Source organism: Elaeis guineensis, chromosome 14, assembly GCF_000442705.2.
Source record: "Elaeis guineensis isolate ETL-2024a chromosome 14, EG11, whole genome shotgun sequence".
Lineage (NCBI taxonomy): Eukaryota > Viridiplantae > Streptophyta > Magnoliopsida > Arecales > Arecaceae > Elaeis > Elaeis guineensis.
This window is the reverse complement of record NC_026006.2, coordinates 55,515,699-55,534,980: the sequence shown is the minus strand read 5'-3', so window position 1 is coordinate 55,534,980 and position 19,282 is coordinate 55,515,699. Positions and strand designations below refer to the sequence as shown.

The 19,282-nt window shown below is 35.6% G+C and overlaps 1 protein-coding gene across 1 annotated transcript; it reads left to right on the top strand.

Annotated features, from left to right (window-relative positions):
- The first annotated feature begins 4,153 nt into the window (after positions 1-4,153).
- On the top strand, positions 4,154-9,821 carry LOC105057744 (putative disease resistance protein RGA3). The gene has a single exon (XM_010940434.4). It carries the CDS (start codon positions 4,275-4,277, stop codon positions 7,689-7,691), a length of 3,417 nt encoding a protein of 1,138 aa, XP_010938736.1. The 5' UTR covers positions 4,154-4,274; the 3' UTR covers positions 7,692-9,821.
- Positions 9,822-19,282: the final 9,461 nt, after the last annotated feature.

Below are 19,282 nucleotides of genomic sequence, written 5' to 3'. Positions count from 1 at the left end.
TACAAAATAGAATTCTACTTATGAAATGTTGACTGATGCAATTACTTATAAAGATATTTTTATTAGATATGCAACCGAGCATTCATGTGTATGTCCTAGCAACGATGAATAAAAATAAGCTGATGTAATTCTTAAATTTTTAGAAGGCTTTCTAGATGCCACTAAAGTATTTTCTGGTTACAAGTATCTCACATCTAATTTCTACATAAAAGAAGTTTGGAGAATTAAGGTTCTATTGATGAATGGGAGTGTTGACACCAATGATAATTATGATATATTAAAGCAGTTGATATATAAGATGCAAAAGAAGTTCAACAAATATTGGTCTCAGTGCAATATTTTATTGATCATTGCTTCTATTTTGGATCCGAGATCAAAGTTGATATTTATAGTTTTGTTATCAAATGGCATTTGATGCACAAGAGAGCAAAAAGAAAATTGATAATATTCGTGCTTGCCTTTATAAATTTTATAATGAATATGCAGATGCAATAAGAGTGCAGCCTTCTATGAGTTCAAGTGAGCTAACAGTTGATTTTGATGGACAAAGAGATATAAATTTAATTTCTTCTTTTAATTTGAGTAAAATAAAATTTGACATGAATTTTGATCAGTTTAGAAATCAAAGTTCTTCGAAAAGACCATAGAGATCAGAGCTAGATAGTTATTTGGATGATGATGTACTTTCTGATTTGAGGGACAAGCAATTTGATATCTTGATATAGTGGAAGAGCAATGTAGCAGTCTATCCTATATTATCGAAAATGGCTAAAGATATTCTCGCTATTTCAGTCTCTACTGTTTCATCAGAATCGGCATTCAACACTGATGGTAGAGTTGTAGATCAATATTAGAGTTCATTGGGCCCATCTACTGTTGAGACCTTAGTTTGTACCCAAGATTGGCTTCGTAAAGAATATGATGAAGGTATATAAATATTTTAAATTTATGTTATATTTTTTATTTACTTATAGTATTTATATTTTGAAGATTTATGATTGACATGTGTGTTAACAGTTACAAGTAATTTGATTGCGGATGATGGTACCTCAGAGCGAGCCAAGCAGTAAAGTTGGGACATTGATATAATATTATGTAAGCATCTATAAAATTTATTTTAATCCATATGAAGTTACAAATCTTCATATTTAAATTTTTTCATCTTCTAATTATTTAGTTTATTCTAAATATAGATTTTCATGATAATGGATGAATGAAGAGGGAAGAAAAATATTTTGCTGGAATTGAACTCATGTGAAGAATTAAAAAAAATCTGAAGCACCCTTCTATTGTCTGGATATGCTTTTCTATTATTTTTTGTTCTTGGATGCACCCTTCTTTCCTATTTTTTTTTCCACCTCCAGCGATGAATGATGATCATCAAAAATCTTGTAGTTTATCAGTATAATTTTTATTAGTGCAGTCAATGAGTATGGTGTTGCCTGGAGTTGTTGGTTCAAATTATCTTTAATTGATACATCAATCTACTAACATCCATTCGAATAGCTATTATAGTTTGGATCTTTATGTTAATATTTTTAATAATCAAATTTAACTAGTTGTGCTGATACCTTAACGACTAATCCAGCCATGCTAGATCTTCAGCCTAGTATTGTTTCTATGTATAACCGTATGTATTTAGCAAATCAGTTGGTATATGATGTATTCATGAAATAAACCTAGTTCTTTTCTGCATAAATATTGTTGGAATCTGACTATTATGCTGAATTATTTGCAGGGTGAGCTAGAAATTGAACTTTCAAAAGCAAGTTTCTTATATCCATTTTTTGAACTAAATGAATTTTGTATAATTTATATCAGGAACTTATGTGATTGTCAAACATTGCCTTGTCTATCATGTTGCTCTGTATTACTCAAAACATAGCTTTTGAATTTCATATCTTTAGGCTTATACATTGTTCATATCTAGTTATTTGTTACTAAATTGTATGCTAACCAACTATTTTTATTATCTTTACCCAAATGATCTTAAAATTTGCTTTAGAAGTATTCAGTGGATTGGTTTAAATTTGCTGAATTAAGTTGGCATTAAAATGGTATGCAGATGGTTATGGGTGGTATTTTCACAGAAAAAAATACTAGTTAGTTGCTTATGAGTGTCAAATTATTCTAACAATTAAAAGTAAAAGAAATTTCTTGTCTTGCTGGCAACTTTTTATTTTGTTCATCTGCTGCAGTGCATTAATGAATCCCAAAGAATTATATTTTTGCTTGTCTAGACAGATCATGATATATATTTTTTCCTATACAAGTTTCCATTACCATTCTGACCCTTTCTAACTGTCTGTAAGTCATAACATATCATCCTATTTTCTTCATATTATTGTTTTGCCATTTTGTTCATGTTATTGATGGTTTCATTATACTGACTAATTGATAATACAGTTTCAGTCAGTAACTCTGTGATTTATGCTTGCTCCAAGAGAAACCAAAAAACCATTTGGACATGCATCACCGTTTGGATTCTAGAGGTCAACATGAGGTCAAAGTCATTGATTACAGGTATCACTTTGAATAGTGAGACTTTCATTTCATTTTCAATCAGCATGTAGCCTTCTTATCTTATCATACCGGATTGTACACGGATGAGTACGTGGACATTAATAATTTGGGTTGCCTTAACTTCATTGAGTCCAACATACTACTAACATGATTTGTATCGCTATTTGCACCATGTTGTTCTTGTCTAATCTGATGAAAATGACATTGCCTAGATTCAGTTATCCAATTTTATTAATAATGTCTCTACTTTATTTGCACATCTATTTGGTATTCAAGGCATTAGACTTATTTCTGCTGATCATACTGTAGATGACTTTGAAGTTCAAATTCATATTAGTAATCGCAATTATATTTTAAAAGAAGTTTTAGAGAATAGGATCTTAATCCTGAGGGCAACATAAACCTGAACTTGCAAAACAAACCACTGAAAAGAGGAAGACCGGAAAGAAAATGTAGGATTGCAAGTACCAAACACACAATGCAGCAGCACAGAGAACCAATGATCTAATCAATTAGATTCGGACCGGCCCGATTGGGCCTGGGTCGGGCTCAGATTTGAGCCAAGCTGATTAGATTCGTGCCTGCCCAATTGGCCCCAGGCGGGGCTCGGGTTTGGGCCCAGATCGGGCTCGGGCCTTGTATTTTAAAAAATTTTTGAGCCAACATTTGGCCCAAAGCCCATAAAAAAATTCCAGTTCAAACTCGGATAGATGTGTGGCCCGGTCCAGTTCTGACCCTAATTAGGACCTAAAAGGTGGATTTGAAACTCATCTCGTTCGCGCCAAGACGATCACTGGGAAAGCCAAGAAAGGAGCCCATATTTAACCATTGTTTTTAAATTGGAGCAAATTGTTTTGCCCATCCCTTGAGCTACAGGTGGAATGCAGTGTCAGAATCTGACATGATGTTGGATCCCTGGCCTCCCGTTTGATTCTGCGAAGCCCAAATCATAATGGCTGTGGTCCCTGTCTGAAACCCAAGTCTCCGAACGGTAGTTCAAACCATAATGTCGGCGCCAACTTTTGTCTGTTTTGAACAAATCTAAACATTTTAGCAAAAAAAAAAAAAAAAAAAAAAACAAATCTAAACATAAAATATCCATCAAAATCGCGATGTAAAAAAAACTTTTCATCAATCTATCTGTTCTTTTGTGAAGATTTACCTGTAGATCTATATTTGCCTAGATAAATATTTTACAAATAATATTTAAATAAAAAAATATTTTATTCATATTTTTTTGTCATGAAAAAGTGATAAAAAATATGTTATCCATGTTCTTTTGTATCACTAATTTTTTGGATAAGTTGCTAAAATTTTTTTATATTTTTCATAATAATATTTATATTTTTTAAATTTATAAAAAATAGATAACTAAGTTATTGGATATTGAATGTTGGCGTCTCTAGAAATGAAAATAGAGTATCTTAGAAATAAAATTAAATATCTATTTTATTGATTAAATTTTTTTTTATATTATCAATAAATATTATATATAAAAAAAATAAATTATTTATTTTAAAAATATAAAAATATAAATAAATTTGACAGTAAGATAGTTGATCAATTTTTTGGTGATGTTTATCCACAAAGAATGGGCACCGCTGTTTTATTCTAGGCTTTCCCCCAGATTGGCCCGGTTCCTAGTCAAAGTCTTATTTTGCCAAGCGAAAAGACTCAAAAGCTAGCTCATCTCTGAACTCCATCCAGATCCAACTGTTACGGAGTCACAAGAGAGAAGAGAGAGTTCAACAATGGCAGGTGCAATTTTATCTTCCATCATCTCAATCGCCGGCAAGCTGATAGCTCCAATACGAGGATCATCAGCCCCAAATCCATTCAGCTGCGTCAAAGAAGATCTCAAGCATTTGAGGAGGACACTGCTGAGAATTCAAGCAGTTCTCAACGACGCAGAGATGAGGGAGATCCAAGACGAGTCAGTGAAGCTCTGGCTGCATGAGCTCAAGTCCCTATCTAACGATGCCGAGGACGTGCTGGACGAGTACAACTACGAGCTGCTACGGATCCAAATAGAAGGCGGGACTAGTTCAGCACCATCCAGCAAGAGGAAACGCGGCGAGGTAATGATCTCATCTTCAACAAATTTTCCATTTACAGAAGGCATGGCAGTTAGAATTAGGGAGATCAGGATGAGGTTTGATGAGATTGCAAAGGAGAGGGATGCCCTTCATTTAAGAGAAGAAGATGGAGAGAGACGATTTCTTACTACAGGAAAGCCACCACCTACGAGCTCGATCGTCGATGAATGGAGAGTTTATGGCAGAGAAGAAGAGAAGAGAAAGCTGACGGAATTGTTGCTATACAATGAAGATAAGTTTTCAGTCATTCCAATAATAGGAATGGGAGGAGTGGGTAAGACGACACTTGCTCAGCTTGTCTACAATGATTCCGTGGTATGTCAACAATTCAGCACAAAGATATGGGTTTCCGTTTCCGAAGATTTCGATGTGATGAGGATAACGAAAACAATCATTAAATCAATTGCTTCAACTTCTAGCAGTGCTGATGATCATACCGAACTTGACAATCTGCATAGTACTCTCACGAAAGCATTAGAAGGAAAAAGATTGTTGCTTGTACTAGATGATGTATGGAATGAGAGGCCGAGTCTATGGGAAACACTTCGAGCCCCTCTAGTTCAGGAATCGACTACTAGCAAAATCATAGTAACCACAAGAAATGAATCAGTTGCTAGGATAATGCAAACTGTCACCCCTATTCGCTTGGGCTCATTGGATGACGACTATTGTTGGTTGGTGTTCAAGACCTATGCATTTGAAAGACAAGTTTCAATTAAGATCGATGCTCCTCCAAATTTAGAAGCCATTGGCCGTAAGATTGCTTTGAAGTGCAAAGGACTGCCTTTGGCTGCAAAGACATTGGGAAGCCTTCTACGCTTTGAAACTGATGAAGAAAGATGGAAGGATATTTCAGAAAGCGAGCTGTGGCATTTATTTGATGAAGAGAGAAATGAGATTTTGCCAGCTCTGAGTTTGAGCTATCATCGCATGCCAGCACATTTGAAGCAGTGTTTTGCATATTGTTCTTTGTTTCCTCAAGGTTATCTGTTTGAGAAAGAGTATATGGTAAACTTGTGGATGGCTCAAGGTTATATTCGACAAGATGGAAGAAATTCGGTGGAAGCCGTTGGCAGTTCATATTTTGATGAGTTGGTACAGAGATCATTCTTTCAACATTCACAACTTGATGCTGAAGTGGGAAAGTTTGTAATGCATGATCTCATTCATGATCTGGCAAAATCCATCTCTGGGAGTGCATGTGTTATGACAGAGGATCATAAGTTATCCAATCTGCCTGAAGATGTTCTCCATGCATCCCTGCTTGCCAGCAGCGATTATCATGGGGTTCCGGATCTTCCTTTTCTTCAGAACAAAAAGAAGGGTAAAGGAAAGGGTCTTCCTCAGCGGATCCCAATCAGATTGGACTCCTTGAAAGATCCTCTACGTCTGCGTACATTGCTCATACCTGGGTCAAATAGACTGCAGCCATTTGAAGTACATTTGGAGATGCAAAATGATCAGTTTCAAAATTTGACATGCTTACGAGCAATGGACCTGAGTCACTCTGCCATAGAAGAGCTGCCAGACTCAATTGGGGAGCTGAAGCACCTTCGCTACCTTCGTCTTCAGAACACTAGCATCCGGGTACTGCCTGAATCAGTATGCGTGCTGTACAATTTGCAAGTATTGGACTTGAAGCATTGCTATGATCTTTTGGAGTTACCCAGAGGCATAGGGAACCTTACTAGTTTAAGGCATCTCATACTACCAATATTGGATGATTCACATGTCTGCATTCCACCTGGGATTGGAAAGTTGATTCATCTTCAGACTCTGCCAATTTTCTATGTAGGGTATAAATGTCACTGTGGAACAGGAGAATTAAAGGATTTGACAAACCTCAAACTCAGAGAGCTTCGCATGGTGGGCCTTGAGAAGGTGACTGAGGAGATGAATCCTGATTTAAAGAAGATGAAGAACATCCAAAAACTGACACTGTGTTGGCATTCGCATAGCTATGAACCATGCAGCTACAGAGGCAATACCAGTATCGATGATGCCTTTGTTGGTAGGCAAAGCAGTAACAATGTCAGCAACAGACATGGGTTAGCTGTTGATAAATCGACAGCGGCATCTACGCTTGAGAACCTCCAACCTCATACCAACATCTCGGAGTTGGTTATACGAGGATATAATGGCACAAGACTTCCATGCTGGATGGGTGATCGATCCTTCTCCAAACTTGTCTCTGTGAAACTCGAGTTCTGCAATGACAAATGTGCACTCCTTCCACCCCTCGGTCAACTTCCATCACTGCGGATCCTCTCTATAGGAGGAATGGAAAGTTTGCGAGGTATTGGCAGGGAGTTCTGTGGCTGTGCCTCAGATATCACCAAGGCCTTCCCAGCACTGGAGACATTGGAATTCACTGAGATGTGGGAGTGGGAGGAATGGTGTGGGATTAAGGATGGTGAATTCCCTCGCCTTCGTGAGCTTACAATAAGTGATTGTCCCAAGCTGTGTAGGCTTCCAGGCTTGCCTTCATCCCCACTGACTGAGTTGGAGCTATATGAATGCAAGGCACTGACTGCAATACCTGCTCTTCCATCACTAGTTAGTCTGAAACTATGGGGGGAATGCAATTTCAATATATGGTCCTCCTCTTTAGACCTCCCCAGGCTCCAATACTTGAAAGTTTCCAACTCACATAGGCTGAGAATGCTTCATCTGCATCAGAACCTAAGTTCGCTCAGAGTGGTGAGGATTGAGAATTGTCCGAATCTTACAACAACCGCAGGACTGCAATGTTTTAGCTCCCTCCAATGCTTGGAAATATACAAATGCGGCCACTCGTGGATCTCACGGGATGAAAAGTTGGCATCAAAGACGCTTGTATGTTTCTGGCCTTCCGACCGCTTGCCCCATCAGCAGCCAAATGTTGTTTCTTTCGACAACACGTCAACTCCATCTCGCGTCCATGCCAAGGGGAGCGAGATCTTCTACGGTACACAAAAAGTATCGCAGAGTGCTGTGCATATATTGAGACGTTCATCGAAAAAAGAACAGTTATGGGATATTTATCTAGACTATTCAAATGTCCTTGGGACTTATCCATTTTTCTTTTCTTAGTATTTTAACGCGTGTGCAAACACACGCGGCCACTCATTTTTTGATGAACATTTTTGAAACATGTATAGCATCATGTGGTACTTTTTAAGTACCATAAAAGATCCATCCCTATGTCAGGGACCATGATCACCTCAAAGGTAAGACTCCATCCCCTTTTTTTTCCTTTTCCTCATCCTTCCCATGGATGGGCTGAATGCCCCTTCTTTCTTTTGACCTCTCTATCCCTTTCTATCCTTTCTCTCTCCACCCTTGAGCCGAGTTGAGCCAAACTCAACCGATACTTTTGTCGACCATGGAGAGGAGGGCCATCAATCCCCACTTGTTCTCTCTCCTATTTATCTAACTCAAGAGTTGATTTAATTGTATGAATGTACTGATAGTCGCAGCCGAAGGATTATCATGGTTATGGACATCCAAGGAGACCCTTAACGCTGGATGATCTAAGGAAGATGTGGAGATGATTTTTTGGTCAGATTTGGTGACCCATAGAGGTAACGATCCCGAACATGATCACTTGCATGTTTATGGATATTTTGTATATACACATAACATATGCTAATAATTAAGATAAATAATTAGTAAAAGTCCATATGCATAATCACCTATATAATTGTGAATATTTCATATTTATATATTATAATATTATTTATGCTAATTCTTTATGATATTACTTATGTTTAATTGGAGTAAGGACATCATAAACAAATAACATTTAGAAAAATAAAAGATAGAATAATTGAAATATTTAAACTTAGGATATTTGGACTAAATAAAAATTGAGTATAGTCTCATTAGAAGTAAGAATACTACTATATATTTGAGTATGATCTCACCACGAGCAAAAATGTGATATATATCTTAGTCTCACCATAGACAAGAACATAATATATATCCAAGTATAGGCTCGCCGTGCATAGGAACATGGTACACGCACTGAATATGGCTTTGTCATGGATAGAAATATGGAACATGACACCGATTATGATTAGAATAGATAGAAGCATGACCATGAATAATCCAAATGCTATAAAGTCTGATCAGATCCATAATAATCAAATTAGTATAACAATAATAATGATATTAATAATCAAAATAATAATAATAGTAATGGTAGTTTAATTGAATTGTGATTGAATGGAGCTACTGATCTGATGATGTATGATTTGTATATTGCTATTTTGATGATATACTTAATACATTGGAGTTATTTTAAAACCCACATGTGCATGCTGGTTTTGTTATACATGAAGTATAAGTATAATGTTAAATAATTGCTTAATTACCAATTGTTGAACCTTATTATTTTCTAAGCAGTTGCTAAAATTTGTTATCATATTCATGTTAGTATATGTGCATGCTTGGAGAAATTTTACAGAGCTGTTAGCTCATATTATTATTTTAACTTATTTCAAAATTGCAAAACATCTAGATTCATGGGGTTGATTCAGGATTTTTGACAAGAGATTACTCGTTAGATTTGGTATTTGCTACCAAATGTAACTGAATCTTATATTTTGGACAACTATAATTATCAGCCATTAATGAAATATTTTGTTTACCATAATCTCTTATCTTCTGCTATTAAGTATTTTGGTTTTGATTATTAGGCCTCCCATATTTTCCAAGGTTATGCCCAAGGACATATGCGGCCATGTCACGTGGCTGGTCCAAGGATAGGGTTTGGGGTGTGATACAATTACAATAAGCTCAGATCCAATCATACTAATGTTAATTTCCTAGATGCCATCAGAAAAATTGAAGTAAGCTCAGCTACAATAATAGAGGAGGAGTTAAGGGATTTAGATCTGACAAAAAATAATTCCTTCAGTGCCATGAAGAATAAAACCAGCCCTATGGAGAGCATGTAAAGGATGCAAAAGTTGTCTTGCAATGCAGTTCTCATCTTTTTAGCAGTGGTTTTGTTCAACCATCATGGAATTTGACAGGTTATGATACTAGATGCAATATTGTTGATGCTATTCTTTTGAAAGTTTGATCTAGAGTGAGATTCTTTTTTTTGATAGGAGTATAAAATTATCTAATACAAAATGATTTCCTTCTGAAGTAATCTTCGATTCGTGTAATAATTGATTAGAGCTATTATTCTCCAATAAAGAGTGTTTGTTGAACTATTCTCTTTTCATCTCGACTGAGATATTCCTCTTTAAATTAATTTTCCAACTTAAGGACATTCTTCTGGATTTTGATTTATCTCAACTGAGATGAAAGTCTTTAAGAAAGACTATTAGCTGCAATTATATACAGTAATAAAGATATTGAAACATATAGAAATCAGCCAATACAGTAAGAACATCATTAACCATTGTATACACATTAATTTAATATTATTTACTAAAAACCAATTATATGTATTCTTAAAGTTTTTTTTTAAAAAAAAACTAATCATATGATAGTGAAAATAAGAGGAACACATCCTGGCTAAAATATTAATATTGTGCCTGCCAACTCTAAAGATATATCAATTTCAGCAAGAAAAAAAAGCAGCAGGTATTCTATATATACTTCACTGATGAATGCCTAAGGCTATAAAAAGAGAGAAACCATCAAGATACACATTATGTTATAACTAAATCATGCCCTCCACAAAACCATAGCCATAATAATTGTATCCGATTTTTGTGCAAGCATTAAGGGATGATTCATATCTAGGGCAGTTCCAGGATTCATCCTTCTGGTGATTAAGCAGAGCTCTATAGGTTGAAACAATGGTGGAGGGTTGGGGGGGGGGGGGGTTGGTACACTACCCCATCTTTCTGGAAAACAATGAATGGAACCTTGACCCAAAAAATTCATAGTTGGCTAGAATCAAATTCTCTGCAGGGGCAAGTGAAAATGTCACCTTATCAATTGCACCACTTCATCAAAAAAAAAATCTGCCCCTTGCATAACAGTACCTCAGCAGGCTTTACTGACATACTGTCACGCCTCGAACCCAACACTCGGGTCAGATACGTGATGGCCGCACACTCCTTAGAGCAAGCCCTAAAGAATATGCAAGGCCAAAATAAATCATTTCAACCTTAACATCTACAACAATTAATTTCAGTAATAATTCATAAAACTTTTCATAATTACAAATTAAATTTCTTCAATTCTCTGATCAGATACTATGACACTCTATTTATCCTTCTACTCACCTATAAATCCAAGTCATAGCCAATCATAAGCATCCTGTAACTCTGAGAAGAAAAAAAAGATAAAGGGGGTGAGCTTTACAGCCCAGTAAGAATTTCCATATCACACCAATATAATAATATAATCTGAAAATAAAGATAAGCAATAACACATAAAAGTCGATGTTCACTGTCCAGAATACTGCAAACATTTATAGATTATCTGTTTTATCAAAAGAGATGCATCATTATATATTAAATAAGTTAAACAATTTTATTCAACGATTGTTTCATATCTTATCTTTCCATTTTCTTCTATTATCACATCATCTTTAATCCTTTTCTTTTTGGCTTTGGCTTTGGCTTTGGACTACTAGGATCATGCGACGATCTTTTATTCGGATCGATTTCTGTGATCTTTCTCGGATCGAAATATTCATGATCTTTCTCGGATCAAAATGGCCATGATCTTTCTCGGATCAAATCATTCATGATCTTTCTCGGATCAGATTCTTCATGATCTTTCTCGGATCATATTATTCTTCCACACATAAGCCTGTGGGGGCTGTCCCAGGCATAAGCTCCTGGCAAGCTATTCCACATGACAAGACCAGTCCAAACCATATTTCTCTTTCTTTTCATTTTCATGAAATTAAAATATTTGACTTTATTAATCAATTCAAATTTTGTAATGTGATAAATATGTCATACCCATATAATCATGTCATCAATCGCTGATACATATGTATTGATATAACATACTCATGCTCAAAATCACATAAATAAATAACAGTATCTTAGATATAACAAATTCATCGATCTCAAATCCAACATTGCAAAATCAAGGAGATAAAACCAACGGTAAAATAACATATATAATGATGATCATGTACAGAGATTCTTACATTTATCGGTGACTGATCCAAGCACAGAAATCAATGTTCTTCTTTGATTTATGAATTTCTTTAATAAAATATTCCACTCGATATCATATGCAGACAATCATCTCTTCATAACCCTGATCAATATAAAAATCATATATGGAGAAAATTACCGATAATTGATCCTAATACACAAATCGAGGACCTCTCTTAGGATTAATCAAAATTAGGACTTGTCTATGTATCAGGATCCTCCACTGATCCATAAGACTTCTAGAGAGAAAAAATCCATGAAAAGAGAGAAAATTCTAGAGAGAGAAAGTAGAGAGAGAAAGTGGAGAGAAAAATCTTCGTATCCTTCAGATGAGGCAATCATAGTCGAGACCATCAGAGGTCCTATCAGGGTGACTTAAAATGAATCAAGTGTTACAATTTCGAATAGGATCGGACTGGGATCAGATCTACCGCATGAATTTCGGAGCAATCTCAAATCATCATATTTTTATTTCAAATTTATCCTAGGGTCTGTGATGAAATCAGAGAGAAAGAAAGACTCTAGAGAGACAAAATTTTATAAAAAGAGAGAAAGATCTAGAGAGAGAAAATAGAGAGAGAAATTGGAGAGAGAAGGTAGAGAGAGGAGAGAGAGAAAGAGAGAGAAAGGAGAGAGAGAAAAATTCTCTCCCTTCTTCTTCTTCTTCTTTTTATTTTATTTTATTTTTATTTTTCTCTTTCTCTTTTTCTTTTTTTTTCTTTTTTTTTTCTTTTTTCTTTTTCTTTTCTTCTTCTTCTTCCTTCTTTTCTTTTCTTCCCGCGGCCTCCCTTGGCTGAAACAGGGGAAGACCGTGAGGTCCCCCCTCGGTGGCTCGGGCTCCGACGGCTTGGCCGGAGATCCAGCAACAGGTGGAGGTGGCGGTGGAGCAAGGGACGGCCGGCGGCAAGGTTCGGCCGACGAGAATCAAGAAGAGATCGAAAAACAGGGGATCATTACTTTTCTTTTGTTTTCCGATCATTGGCCGGTCCCCGACGGCCAAAACCTTCAAGGAAGAGAGGGAGAGAGATGAGGGTCTGGTCTCGAGGATGAGACGCTGCAACCGACGGCATCGATGGCCGAAAAAGGAAGAAAAAGGTCCCGGTCGAACAGGGGTTTCACGTTGTTCATGGAATTTTCGATGATCCCGACGGCCGGCGAGGAGTTTAAAAATATGGGAAGAAAGAGAAGAGGGAGAGGAAGAAAATTTGGAGCCTTACCTGAGCTCCGATGGCCTCTTCAACCTTCAATTTTTGATGAACACGAGAAGAGGCTGCCTCGGCTTCTACGGAGAAAAGGAGAGGAATCGGGCTCAAAGATCATCAGTGGAGGGTCTTGAGAGAGGGAGAGGCTTATTTATAGGGGTCCCTAGGGCTCGGGTGATCCTAGGACTCCCCTTCCATCCGGGATTCACCGGAGAAGAAGACTCCCATCAGGAGTCTTCTTCCGGTTCTGTTTCCCTTTTTTTTTATATCTGGGTTATTACATTCTCCCCTCCTTAAAATAATTTCGTCTTCGAAATTAGGTTATGTTGTTCGAGATACCTATTTCAAAGTATACATTCTTCATGTCATTCTCAAACTTACGATAATGTCATATATATTATTTATTTCTCATGATCTTGTATAACAAAAATTATTTGAAATCTCAAACTCATCCCTTCTTATTGATTTCTCAACTTTTTGAAGAACTATAATATTTTGGACTTGTATTAATATACCATCATTATTTGTCTAATATATTCTACTCAAAATTCATAATTATCTCAGACTATCCTTGATAGAAAAATAAATAAAGGTCAAACATCGGCGCTCTTCACATTCATCGATTTTTTTTTTCTTCTCTTGACCTTCCAACAAATTTTATATGTAGACTCTCATCTTAAGAAAATCTCAATCTTCTATATCAGTTCGAGTAACAATATTAAATTTTAAAAATATGAGATCTATGTTAGGACTTTCTAAGTTTGAACTAATACCAGAACTATCAAGCTGTAACTTGAGATATCTAAAATTTCTTGGCATTATCTACAATGAAACAACCTACTAACAAAAATTATCCGACTATGATTAGATTAAAATCATTCTTTATTTACAACTAATGTATTCCATAATATCTTCGAAATCAAAGAATTAATATTTCTAATCAATTTAACCCACCATGCTTTTGTTGCGCACTCTGATATTAATTTATCAAACTATATAAGTCTATCAAAGATAAAGATATCCTTATATGTTAGATCAATCCAAGATAGATCTAACCTTCAAATTTTATATAAGACTTAGGATAAAATTTAAGTTTCTTTATCTTCACTACCTTCGGGTATAGCATATAAAAATTAAATTTTGATCCACTTTCTATGTTTGAAATTATTGTATAAGTTTCATCACTCTTCAAGAATTCAACATGTCTAGAATTAATTGGAGTTAATCTTAGATTTACCTTACAATCATTTAGATAATTTTTAAATCAATCTTTCTTTTTAAAAGAATTAATTTTAACTGAACAAACTAGAAGAACTCAAGCCAACATCCTTAAGTAGAATCAACTTGATTATTTCTTATAGAACTCCCTTCATCACAACCCTTAATATTAATCAATAAATCTATATAAAATCTTGTCCCTTGTATAAGTCATTCAAAATTTAACACTAGCAAGATGTCTTGGTTCAATCCAAACTTTGACTTGAATAATTAATACACTTCATCATCTTCAACAATCACAAGAAAAATTAAAATGTAATCCAAAGATAGTAATACGAATTATTAAAGATTTCATCATAACCTATATATCATACTCTGACAAAATTAATTTTTTTCTTTAATTTAACAACAATATCAAAATACTTTTGATCAATTTAGAAAAATAAACTTTTAATTTGAAATTCAATACAATTTGAAAGATAAAAAATTATATTCAGAATATGATATTTTGAGTGACCAAAGATTTTTACCAAGATGTGTATCTCGTATTCTCATAAATATATTTTTCATCTAAGATTGAGTTTCATATATGACCTCTTATGGATTCAGTGTTCAAAAATATTTCTCTCTCATGTGATGTAATTTCTTCTTAGACCATACCCTAATTAACTTTCTTTGATAAGTCCAAAATTCATAATGCTCAGACAATTATCATCGAAATTAAAAAAAAAAAAATCATGATCTTCAATCATATAAGTTTTACATTCCAAAATCCTCTAGTATACTCAACATAACTTATCAATACCTCCCACTTTATTCCAAGGTCAACTCTTTTCATACTTAGGTCAACCTTACTAATTGAAATCTAAGATATAACTCATCAATTCTATTATAGATATCATATGTCACTTATACATAAATTTCATCTTAATATCTATTGACTCGAAATCTAATTACCGGATCGTTTGTTTTATGTCTATCATGTTCCTTATGATCATAACCTAAGTTTAAATATCACTAAAGTCATAATTTCAATAATTATAATCTTAAGCTTAAATACCACTTAAATCATATTCTCTAATGATCATAACCTAAATTGTAATATCATTCTATCATACCTTTAATAATCATAATCTTAAACTCCGATTTTATCAATCATACTCTATTGATTATAATCCCAAAATTTTGATATCACTTATATGACAATCCTTAGTGACCCTAAACTTTCTGTCATATCCTAATTACTTGTATCATTGTCTCTAAATAAACGTAACCTAAGCTCTAAGCTCAGATGCCACTCTGTCACATCCTACTAATCTTACATAAAGTTTTAATATCTCTTCATAATCTCTAGTGATCTTAAGCCTAAGCTTTGATATTATTCTATCACATCCTAATCATTTATATCGTAATCTCCAATGATCATAACCTAAGCTCTGATATTACTCTGTAATATTCTAATCACTTATATCATAATCCCTAATGATCATATCCTAAGCTCTGATACCATTCTGTCACGCCCCGAACCCAACATCCGGATCGGATACGTGATGGCCGCACACTCCTTAGAGCAAGCCCTAAAGAATATGCAAGGCCAAAATAAATCATTTCAACTTTAACATCCATAACAATTAATTTCAGTAATAATTCATAAAATCTTGCATAATTATAAATTAAATTTCTTCAATTCTCTGATCAGATACTATGACACTCTATTTATCCTTCTGCTCACCCGTAAATCCAAGTCATAGCCAATCATAAGCATCCTGTAACTCTGAGAAGAAAAGAAAGATAAAGGGGGTGAGCTTTACAGCCCAGTAAGAATTCCCATATCACACCAATATAATAATATAATCTGAAAATAAAGATAAGCAATAACACATAAAAGTCGATGTTCACTGTCCAGAATACTGCAAACATTTATAGATTATCTGTTTTATCAAAAGAGATGCATCATTATATATTAAATAAGTGAAACAATTTTATTCAATGATTGTTTCATATCTTATCTTTCCATTTTCTTCTATTATCACATCATCTTTAATCCTTTTCTTTTTGGCTTTGGCTTTGGCTTTGGCTTTGGACTACCAGAATCATGCGACGATCTTTTATTCGGATCGATTTCTGTGATCTTCCTCGGATCGAAATATTCATGATCTTTCTCGGATCAAAGTGGCCATAATCTTTCTCGGATCAAATCATTCATGATCTTTCTCGAATCAGATTCTTCATGATCTTTCTCGGATCATATTATTCTTCCACACATAAGCCTGTGGGGGCTGTCCCAGGCATAAACTCCTGGCAAGCTATTCCACATGACAAGGCCAGTCCAAACCATATTTCTCTTTCTTTTCATTTTCATGAAATTAAAATATTTGACTTCATTAATCAATTCAAATTTTGCAATGTAATAAATATGTCATACCCATATAATCATGCCATCAATCGCTGATACATATGTATTGATATAACATACTCATGCTCAAAATCACATAAATAAATAACAGTATCTCAGATATAACAAATTCATCGATCTCAAATCCAACATTGCAAAATCAAGGAGATAAAACCAACGATAAAATAACATATATAATGATGATCATGTACAGAGATTCTTACATTTACCGGTGACTGATCCAAGCACAGAAATCAATGTTCTTCTTTGATTTATGAATTTTTTTAACAAAATATTTCACTCGATATCATATGCAGACAATCATCTCTTCATGATCCTGATCAATATAAAAATCATATATGAAAAAAATTATCGATAATTGATCCTAATACACAAATCGAGGACCTCTCTTAGGATTAATCAAAATTAGGACTTGTCTATGTATCAAGATCCTCCACTGATCCATAAGACTTCTAGAGAAAAAAAATCCATGAAGAGAGAGAAAATTTTAGAGAGAGAAAGTAGAGAGAAAAATCTTCGTATCCTTCAGATGAGGCAATCATGGTCAAGACCATCAGAGGTCCTATCAGGGTGACTTAAAATGAATCAAGTGTTACAATTTCGAATAGGATCGGACTGGGATCAAATCTACCGCACGAATTTCGGAGCAATCTCAAATCATCATATTTTTATTTTAAATTTATCCTAGGGTCTGTGATGAAATCAGAGAGAAAGAAAGACTCTAGAGAGACAAAATTCCATAAAAAGAGAGAAAGATCTAGAGAGAGAAAATAGAGAGAGAATCTAGAGAGAGAAATTGGAGAGAGAAGGTAGAGAGAGGAGAGAGAGAAAAGAGAGAGAAAGGAGAGAGAGAAAAATTCTCTCCCTTCTTCTTCTTCTTTTATTTTATTTTATTTTATTTTTCTCTTTCTCTTTTTCTTTTTTTTTTCTTTTTCCTTTTTCTTTTCTTCTTCTTCTTCCTTCTTCTTTTCTTTTCTTCCCGCGGCCTCCCTTGGCTGAAACAGGGGAAGACCATGAGGTCCCCCCCTCGGTGGCTCGGGCTCCGATGGCTTGGCCAGAGATCCGGCAACAGGTGGAGGCGGCGGTGGAGCAAGGGACGGTCGGCGGCAGATTCGGCCGGCGAGAATCAAGAAGAGATTGGAAAACAGGGGATCATTACTTTTCTTTTATTTTTCGATCATAGGCCGGTCACTGGCGACCAAAACCTTTAGGGAAGAGAGGGAGAGAGATGAGGGTCTGGTCTCGAGGATGAGACGCCGCAACCGGCGACGCCGGTGGCCGAAAAAGGGAGAAAAAGGTCCCGATCGAACAGGGGTTTCACGTTGTTCATGGAATTTTCGATGATCCCGACGGCCGGCGAGGAGTTTAAAAACATGGGAAGAAAGAGAAGAGGGAGAGGAAGAAAATTTGGAGCATTACCTGAGCTCCGGTGGCCTCTTCAACCTTCTATTTTTTATGAACACGAGAAGAGGCTGTCGCGGCTTCTACGGAGAAAAGGAGAGGAATCGGGCTCGAAGATCATCGGTGGAGGGTCTTGAGAGAGGGAGAGGCTTATTTATAGGGGTCCCTAGGGCTCGGGTGATCCTAGGACTCCCCTTCCATCAGAGATTCACCGGAGAAGAAGACTCCCTTCCGATTCTGTTTCTCTTTTTTTTTTTTTTTTTTTTTTTTATATCTGAGTTATTACACATACTCTCAAAAGCAAGTCTCAAGCACTGTACCTTAACCCTGAAGAACTGCAATTCCAATAGGTCCTGCATCAATCCCAGGCTGGCAGCCAAAACTAGATGTCCTCTAACTAAAGGCAGGAAAGATATCCTTTGAAACCCCAACACTTGCCTCAGTATGGCTGAGGACCCATCTGCTGATAGTTTATGTGGACATGTCTCCTGTTACATAGCTCTCAGCATCCCTTGCGCTAACATCAGCTCTCTTTCATGAGATAGGAAGCAAACAGCTTGCCAGTTCCAGCAGAGCTGGTAGTTTGCTCGCAGCCTCTATTTGCATGTTTCTTCCCTTAATGCATCTGAATTCTTAACAAGTGAAAGCATTCTATCCACACCAGTAAGAAAAGTAGTTCAATGTAAATGCTAATGTAACCCAACATAAAACGAACACACAACCTTTGATTAAAAGTTAGATAAATTATTTTATGTTAGCCCAAAAGCTAATGTAAATTAAGTCAAGCATAGGCATTGGGATGCATATTTCCCGCCTGGACTGCTTAAAAGAGAAGCAAAGCATCGCAAGAATATATCACATGCATACAACTGGAGGGGAAGGAGTGGGACATTCAAAGAAAGAGTATCCAGCATCCAAGAATAGTACCTCCTCAAATGCTGGAGCATAGAGATTTGGAGGGCCGGCGTAAAGTTTTGTTTTGTTTTGTTTTGTTTTTTTTTTTTTTTTTGAGTAAAAGGGAGGTAAAAACCACCCATCCTTTATTGCAAATGAAGAGGGAAAATACAACGTTACAGAGCTCTATACACTATGTAACCCAAAAGGGACAAGGATAAAAACAAACAGGTGCCAAAACTGCCAATCTTATGTACAAGCAATGTGAGAAAACAGAGCATTAGAGATTAGAGAGGATCATAAGAGAGGTTGTTTTAATCTTTGACCAAACTTTTGTAAATTCTGGTAACTCTGAGCTCTTGCAAAGCAGGGACCAATCTTTGAAATGCATAAGGGCCGGTGTAAAGTAGT

What these genes read in the sequence shown, in the direction of transcription:
- LOC105057744 (XM_010940434.4), top strand. Translation starts at nt 4,275, where the DNA reads ATGGCAGGTGCAATTTTATCTTCCATCATCTCAATCGCCGGCAAGCTG.